The sequence below is a fragment of the Zootoca vivipara genome, chromosome 6 (assembly GCF_965207765.1).
Source record: "Zootoca vivipara chromosome 6, rZooViv2.hap1.1, whole genome shotgun sequence".
NCBI lineage: Eukaryota > Metazoa > Chordata > Lepidosauria > Squamata > Lacertidae > Zootoca > Zootoca vivipara.
The window spans coordinates 8,740,852-8,749,238 of record NC_142589.1 but is presented as its reverse complement, the minus strand read 5'-3'; the positions used below and the strand labels follow the sequence as shown (position 1 = coordinate 8,749,238).

Genomic DNA, 8,387 nt, shown 5'->3' with positions numbered 1-8,387 from the left:
GCCATTGGCACTCCCTAGAACTTGGTGGTGATGAAGCCTGCAAATTATGCATAATACAAAAAAGGGGCTTTTTTGTTTTGGCCTGAACTTGCTTCCAACCAGTTACAGGTAGGTAGCCGTGTTGGTCTGAGTCGGAAAAAAATAAAAAAAAATTCCTTCAGTAGCACCTTAAAGACCAACTAAGTTTTTATTTTGGTATGAGCTTTCGTGTGCATACACACTTTGCTTCCAACCAAACGTTGAGCCGCCCCTAAGTTCAAGTATTATGAGGAACAGGGAATAATTCGTTCTGGTTAATTAGAATTGGGCTGTAGGCCCAGCTCGAGGCATTCTGCTGCCTGAGAGAAGGGACAAGATGGCGCCACTTTGAACGGACAGAAGCTGACTTAGGCAACTGGCTTTCAGTTGACTGGTTTGGGACCCACGGCTGGGTAGCTGGCTGGTCAAAGGCAGGTGTCACAACAGCACAGCCACCATGCAAATATGCAGGGAACAATGAATAAATGTGCCCCCAAAGGAGTGCTTGGGTTGAAGGTGGGTCGCTTGGAGACTACTGAACTAGGCTGATAACTAGGCTGAACTAGGAAATCAGGGAGCTGCCTTTTACAGAGTCAGACCATGGGCCCAACCGGGTGATTGGCAGCAGTGCGTCGCCAGGGTTTTCTCCCAGCCCTACCCAGGGGTGCCACTGGCGATTGAACCAGGGACCTTCTGCTTGCAAGGCAGATACCCTACCACTGAACTACAGCCTTTCCCCAATCCTCTCCTGGAGCTGATTTTAAGGAGAGATGGAGATTCTGCTAGTGCTCATCCCTTGCGCTGGATTCTGCCCGCTGTCCACTGAGGCAGCAGGCTATTTGGGGTGGCCAGGAGAGGGTGCTCAGTATACACAGCTCTGTCCTCCAGCAGATGTGGAAGGGGGTGGCTGTGTGTGCGTGAGCACATGCATGCATGCAGGGGCTTAGAAAGCCAGGGTCTGCTGCCTTCAGCATCTGCCACCTGAGGCACTGTCTCCTCTTTTTGCACAATGGCAGGGCCGGGCCTGCATACATGGCACTGCCTTTAACCTCCTTGAGCCGCCAGAGGAGTCTTGAGCTAATGGTTGACTCTGTGATTGCTCCAGTGGTACGGAGCAAGCCCAGAGTTTGAATCTGAGTGTCACGGTCCGGTCGGCAGGCAATCGAAGCCCTGACTGAGGACGTCAGGACCAGAGGCAGGAACAGGTGCAGGGCTGAGGGTCCAGCAGCAGGCAGTCACAGGGTCAAGGAGCAAGGCAGAGGTGAAGGTCTGGGAGTCAAGGATCAAGGCGTCGGCAAGGCAAAGGTCCAAGGGTCGAGGATCAAGGCGTCGGCAAGGCAAGGGTCCAAGGGTTGAGGATCAAGGCGTCGGCAAGGCAAGGGTCCAAGGGTCGAGGATCAAGGCATCGGCAAGGCAAGGGTCCAAGGAGCGAGAGGCCAGAGGCAACCAGGCAGGGATAGCGTTGCTGTGGCAAAGAGCTGAAGGGAAATGCTGAGCTTTTATCCCTCCCAGCTCCTGCCACCAGGTGCAGTGAGGTATCAAGTGGCCTCACCTGAGTGGCCACTCCTTGCTTCTCCAGCACAAACTGAGGCAGTCCTGCAAAGCACTACAGGCCCCAGAGCCTGACTCCTGCCCATACTCCTGACACTGAGCCTCCTCTGGGGACTTGCTTTGCAGCACCTTTGTTTGGCATCTGCGTGTGGATGATGCAAAGCCATTCGAAAAAGGGTTTCGAAGGCTGCGGGGTTTGTGATGCAGGCTGCTGGCTTAAGACACCCTCCAGCTGCCTCCCTGCATTGCAGTTCCAGCAACTATCTAATTCCCTCCAGGGACTAAGTTGGAGAAGCAAAGGCGGTGGAACTTTCTTTGTTGCTCACACAAAGATCAAGGCTGTCCCTTGTGCGCCATGCAGATGTTGCAGGGTTTGCCGCCGCCCTATCAGCCCTAACCGCTGGCTGGAGGCTAACAACATCTGGAGGGCTAAAGATGCTTCCCCAGAACTGAAACAGGTCGGAAGGGATTGCGCATGGCTGGCTAACGTTGCAAGCTGTGTGCAGATATAGAACCAGAGAGGAGAGCCAGCCCTTTCCCCAGCCCCAGCACCACAGCACAACACATGAGCATGGCTCGCGCCACATCAAGCAGAGCCCCTCATCCTCTCAGCACCACTTGAAAAAACAAAAACTTTGGAGTTTGTTTCTTTAAACATACAATCAAAAGTTCGCTCGTTGCCTTAAACAAAAGCGTAGGATTTCAAACGCTGCAGAACTTGTAATATTACAACCAATGACTGCTTTAAAACACACCCACCCCACCTGGTTTATCATTCCGGCATGATTTTGTTGGGTGGATACATGTGACCAGTGCTTTTTTTTTTCTTAAAAAATGTTTAGGGGCACTCTCATTTTCCTACTCATATTGAAATACTGCCCCTCCATGAGGCCAAACTTAGATTCACAAAATGTTTAGGGGTGTGCATACCCCCGTATCCCCCCATTAAAAAAAACACTGCATGTGACCAAATCAAGCTGTATGCCCCCCGTTGGGTTATTTGTTTGTTTGTTTTTGTTTTTTGTTTTGTTAACTGTTTTACTTCATACACACCCACACCCAAAAAGGGCTCCCAGAGCAATTTACAAAAAGCACTAATAAAATACGTGTGAAAAGAAGAAAGGGGGACTGAGACAGAGGAGGGGGGAAACAAACTAGTCGCAGAAGTCCTTGGAATGAAGGAATGGAAAGAGGTTCAAGGAGAGGGGGGCCCCAAAAGTCTCCCAGCTGAGCCAAAGGAGAGTCCTGGTGTGGCCCACTGTCTCTCTTTCTGCTATGTAGTCGGATGGAATCAGCTGCACGATGGCCCCACAGAATCATCGTTGGGAAAGAGGAACAACAAAGTTTGGAGGCCTGTGGGGTAGGGGAACCATAACCCTCTGCTTCTTTGAACTTAAATTTCATGGCAGGTTTTGAGCTGGTTGATTGGCGGAAGAACCTCCCACTGCTCACAGTATAAATCAGGAAAAATGGACTGAGAAGGAAGTTTGTTTGTTTGTTTATCTTTTAGGGGTGCTTGGCTTTCCAAAAAGAAGGAAGGTGACAAGCCTTTAAGACAGCAGGTGGTTAAAACGTTCTGGTGAAGTAAGAGACACTTCAGCAAAGAGAAGGAAAAAACGAAAAACTCAGAGCATGCCCTTCCCATGCAACGGAGCCCTACGGCTTCCTTATCTTCTCGAGGAAGTTTCCGGAGAAAACAACTTGGAATGTCAGGTTGGCATTGCTCCTAGAACATCCAAAACAAACAGTGATGTTTGACCCAGTGCCCCGGTGCCTTCGAGCCTGGAATGGAAATTCCTAGCAGTTGGTCAGTCGCAGCAAAGAGGTGCGCTCCGTCGCTGAAACCTGAACCCCATTTCCAGAGGCAGGTTGGACGTAGGAAGTGGAGTCCCGGAGGCTGTGCGGTCGGGCTCAACCAGCAGAGGAGCGCTCCGAAGGCAAGCCTTTAGAACAGCAGCCTGAGCAGAGCGAGGGAGAAGAGCATCGGGGTGGCGGCGAGGGATCCAGACGGGCTCCTTGGGGGCGCTCCGGAGCGGCAGTGGCCCGTGTTCTCGCCAATGCAGGCGGCGTAGGCCATGACGTGGGGTATGTAATTCTGCTCATGGACTCCGTGGAGGAGGTGCGCCATGGGCCCCTTGGCGAAGATGGCCACGTCTTCCCCTCCATGCGTCTCCATGCGCATGGGGACGGCGGACTGAGCCTGGTAGTTGGCATCCGCTAGAGTGGGGGGCGGGGAAATGGAGGAAAGACTTATCAGGGTGCATTTGGTGGGATGTGATCCATGAGAGGCAGTCAAGTACAACATACCTTGTAATGCTAGAGAAGACATGCGAAGGGATGTTTGGTCCAGCCACTCGAAACTTCCTGTTCCTCCTGGCTGGAGCATCCTTCCTTTTGCATGTGATAGAAGGTGGGCGTGACCTTACCTGTCCAGGTAACACAGCACCCCTTCCTATCTTTTGACCCCTTCCACCATTTAACCAGCTTCTAGCTAGGACTGCTCTGCTAGCTCTCAACTAGCAGCAGCACTGGGATTATTCCCCCATATGGGGTAGATCCACATGCACATATTTGTAACTAAGTCTGCCTTCAGGAATCCAACTGTGAACTGATGTGAGTAAACTTCTTTTACTGACTTTGAATAAGATTGTCGTGTCTTTATTCTTTTAAGAGGGATTCAAGGGAGTTTACAATGAACTTTCAATTCAATCTGAGACAGACTGCATTGTGTAATAGTGAGAGGCTCACACGAGCCTGCAACCAGCTATCTGCTGTGCATATAAAAAAGGGGAATGTAACTCTGCTACATAAAGGAGCTTCTCTTTATTACAGTTACAGTGGTACCTCTACTTACGAATAACTCTACTTACGAATTTTTCTACTTACGAATGGAGCTCCGTCCGCCATCTTGGATGCGGTTTAGATAGGATTTTTTCTACTTACGAATTTTTAGATAGGGTTGCTTCAACTTACGAATTTTTTCTCCCAATGCATTCTTATGGGATTCGACTTACAATTTTTTTTGACTTACAAATGTGCGTTCGGAACGCATTAAATTCGTAAGTAGAGGTACCACTGTATTAGACTTCTTAGCTGCTTTGCACAAGGAAAAAGTCTCTAAGCGACTTAGCGGTACGAAACACAACCTGATAGAACCAGTGCAGAGTTAGAACCCGTCTTAAAACTTAGAGCACTGCCCCCCCGCCCCCGCTTAGAATTACCACCACCGTTATGGCAGAGTAGAAGTGGAGGGAGGGGGGTGTAGGCAGGGGTGACTGGGGTGGGGGTGTCCCCTATAGGCCTGGAACTCACTGAAGTTCACTGTGGACACATTCTCTCTCTCTCCATCAATGACTCTGTACCCGGGTCCATTCCCATAGAGGATGGAAGTGAAAGGTTTCTTGTCCACGTCACTCTGCATCGGGGCCAGACCTAAGTTAAGGGGAAAAGAAGAAATGAAGCACTAGGCAGACCTTATGCACTCACTAAAATATTTATCACCATCATCATCATTATTGTTATTATCATCGTCATCATAGTTTAACAAATGTGAATTTGTCAAATCCTATTTTTTAAAGTCACCCAGGGTGGTGGCCGTCGCTACCTGTGATCTGTCATGGATGCTTTAGTTGAGATCCCTGCATCGCAGGGGGTTGGACTAGACGGGGGTTCCTTCCACCTCTACGATTCTATGATTCTACCTCCTGTGGGAAGGAGTTCCGCAGTTTAACTATGTGCTTGCTTGCATGAAGAAGGACTTTCTTTCCTGAATCCTCCCAACGTTCAGCTTCATTGAACGCCCATGAGATCCAGTGCTAGAGGAGAGGGAGAAAAGCTTTTCCCTGTTCACTTTCTCCAGGTCATGTAGGGCTTTAAAGGTCAGCACCAAACTTTGAATTGTGCTCGGAAATTTACTGTGCGCCAGTGAAGATCCTTTGAGACCGAGGTTATATGGTCCGCTCCCAGTCACGAGTCTAGCTGCCACATTCTGGATTAGTTGTAGTTTCCGAGTCACCTTCAAAGGTAGCCCCACGTAGAGCGCATTGCTGGTACAGCCAGAGCATGTACCACTCTGATGAGACAGTTTGTGGGCAACAATTAACCGTTCTGTGCTGAATTTCATTGCACGCAGCAGTGTTTGCATTCCTCTGCAGTTTGGCTTCTGCCAAAAAGTTATTAGTTTTGCTGTCTTCTGTGGCAAGAGTATGTAACGTCCTCAATTTATGTAATTAATTAGATAAATTACATTGTTATTACATTATTCCACACCATTTATTTCAATGCAAAGGAAACAATGTAAATGGGGCAAAACAATGTAATCCATTTTGTATTGTTTGCAGACTGAAAGCAACAGCAGCGGCAGGGAACGCCTACCGTACTTCATTTCTGCTACATTGGTTTCTGTAAGTGAACCTCGGTAATTTCCACTCCTGTTTCTGATTTCATGTGAATTTTCTGACATCCCTGATAATCAGCAGGGGCCCTGTTTTGTTGCAGGAAAGCTGAATGAATCTGAAGTGTGCATGAAGTAATTTAAAACAAAAAACAAAAAACACCATGCCTGCCTACTAGAAGTTTGTAACTCTGCTCTGGGAAATATTCCAAAACACTGTAAACGTTAACCACAAATGTTTCTTTGAAAATTAGAGTGGAGAATGCTCCGGCAAACCCCCAGGGGGTGCATCTGTAATTATCTTTACAGAGAATAAGTATGTGGACAGACCCACAACACCCACATAGGACACCTATGTGGGTCGGTCATCTCCAAGAACAAGGCTGGTTGATGTGAAAGCAGAAGGATGTCTGGAGAGCACCTGAAACTCTTTGCTGTGTCCGGAATTTCCTGGACATAGCTGGGAATCGGCCGTCGGAAACAGTGCCCGGGTGTCAGAGGCCAGGCTGAGGAGGAATGGTGGGGACCGCTCCCCCTTCTCCTGAACCTTCCTGAGAACAGGAGGACAGTATAGATTTAGAACAGTGGTTTGCAGAAGGGCATAGCTCAGAGGCTGCAGAGGGGAAATATTGGGATAGGAACAGCAGGAAGAAGAAGTGCCAGGGGAGAGGCAGCTGAAAGACTCAGTGTCTTTGGGAAGCATTCCTGATCCCACCCCCTCTCCCAGGACCAGGCGGGCATTGTGAGTAGTAGAACAGAAAGCTCAGAGGCAGAAAGCACAGATCAGCCGAAGCAGGGATGACATAGAATAGGAGAGACAGAGGGGGTGGGACTTTACTCGGAGCGACGCCATTATATAAGGGAGACTGCATTCCTTCTTCTCCCTCTGTGAACATTGAATAAATTACTTGGTAAGACCTCTTCTTGTTTATCTGCTTCTTGGCTGCTACCGTGGGAAGGGTAGGATTCCCTGAAGCCTGACACTGGGTGAAAATCATTGAAATGTCTGGGAAAATCCGGACATATGGCAACCCACGTCGGCAGTGTTGTTTTGGGTGATTTTCCTTAAAAATAGCTCAAAAACTTCTTTCTTAGATTTTTTTTGGGGGGGGCTCGAGAACGTTGGGCAAAAAATTAAGAAAGCTCAACAACTTTGGCCACCTGAGGCAAAGCAGGTGCCTTCCCCTCCATTCCAATGACAGAAACTGACCAGCTTGGTAGCTGAATCATACTTCGGCACTGCATCTTTCTCTATATTAAAACAACAACAAACAACTCCACATTTTCTAGCTGCAATGAAGTGGAAAAAGACGGTGGGAACAGGGGGGATATGAAAAGACTACTGCGACTCTTAAATGTCAAGAATGGCCACTCCGGGCGATTGCAAACTGCGACCATAGGGCATGTTTAACCTCTCATCTACGCCATGGATGTCAGCTTGTGTGTGTGTCAACATACCAAAAATGGGATTGCCACGGGGCGTATACCCTCCAAAAGTGAAGACGTGGGAATGGTCTGCAGTAACCACGGTCAGGGTATCCTCAGAAGAGGTCATGATATCAGCCCGGCCAATTGCCCGATCCATCTCCACAGCTTCATGCAAAGCCTGCTTTGCTTTTCCCTCGTGGTGTCCATGGTCAATCCTGCCTCCTGCGGAAGGAATTATTAGAATCAGGAAACTGTAAGGGGCGCCCCAATTGTCCTCTAGTCCCCACCCCTACAATGCAGGGATTGCAGCTGAAGAATCCCTGGCAGATGGCCATCCAATCTCTGCTTAAATATCTCCAGCGAAGGAGAGCCCACCAACACTCAAATATTATCATTATTATCATCATTGCTAAAATTGAATTTGTACTCTGCCCTTCAGAATTTGGATTCTGAAATTCCCAGGGCAGTACATAACAATATGTTAGGATACACAAATTCATACAAACATCTTCCATAAAACAAGCAATATAAAACAAATATAAGAAAATGAGCCACCAGAAACCAAAATCAGAGACAACCAGTTCTTAACCTGTTTCATATGTTGTTGTTTTACCGCCAACAGACCACGGTCAGAATCCAGTTTGTTTCAACCATGGTTTGGTGTTATGTGTGAACTTGGCCACGGTTTGCTTGGCAACCCCACCCCAGACGCTCACCGAGCTACAAAGGCACGAGGGCAAGAGCAGCTGGAAAGCAAACCATACTTTGAAGAAGCAAACCATGGTTTGTTTGTCTGTGGGGCAACTCATGGCTTGCTAAACCAACGATGGCTTAAAAGAAACCACGGTGTTGTGTTGTATATGAACCAGGGGTTTCTTTATTCCTTTGGTGCTTTAAGAACATAAGAAGGGCCTGCTGGATCAGGCCAATGGCCCATCTAGTTCCAGAGTTCTGCTGTTATCCTCCACAATTGCTGCGTAACTGGCCTTTGAATCAG

At 48.5% G+C, this 8,387-nt stretch overlaps 1 protein-coding gene across 2 annotated transcripts in view; it reads right to left on the bottom strand.

Moving 5' to 3' along the window:
* Positions 1-2,337: 2,337 nt before the first annotated feature.
* The window catches only part of ALPL (alkaline phosphatase, biomineralization associated), a 54,411-nt gene continuing 48,361 nt past the window's right edge, over positions 2,338-8,387 (bottom strand). For both annotated transcript variants that reach the window (XM_035119891.3, XM_060276293.2), the window contains exons 10-12: positions 7,421-7,612; positions 4,882-5,001; positions 2,338-3,786 (exon numbers count right to left, since the gene is read on the bottom strand). In XM_035119891.3, coding sequence (XP_034975782.1) covers positions 3,515-3,786; positions 4,882-5,001; positions 7,421-7,612 — 584 coding nt within the window. In that variant the 3' untranslated portion in view covers positions 2,338-3,514. The remainder of the gene's footprint in view (positions 3,787-4,881; positions 5,002-7,420; positions 7,613-8,387) is intronic.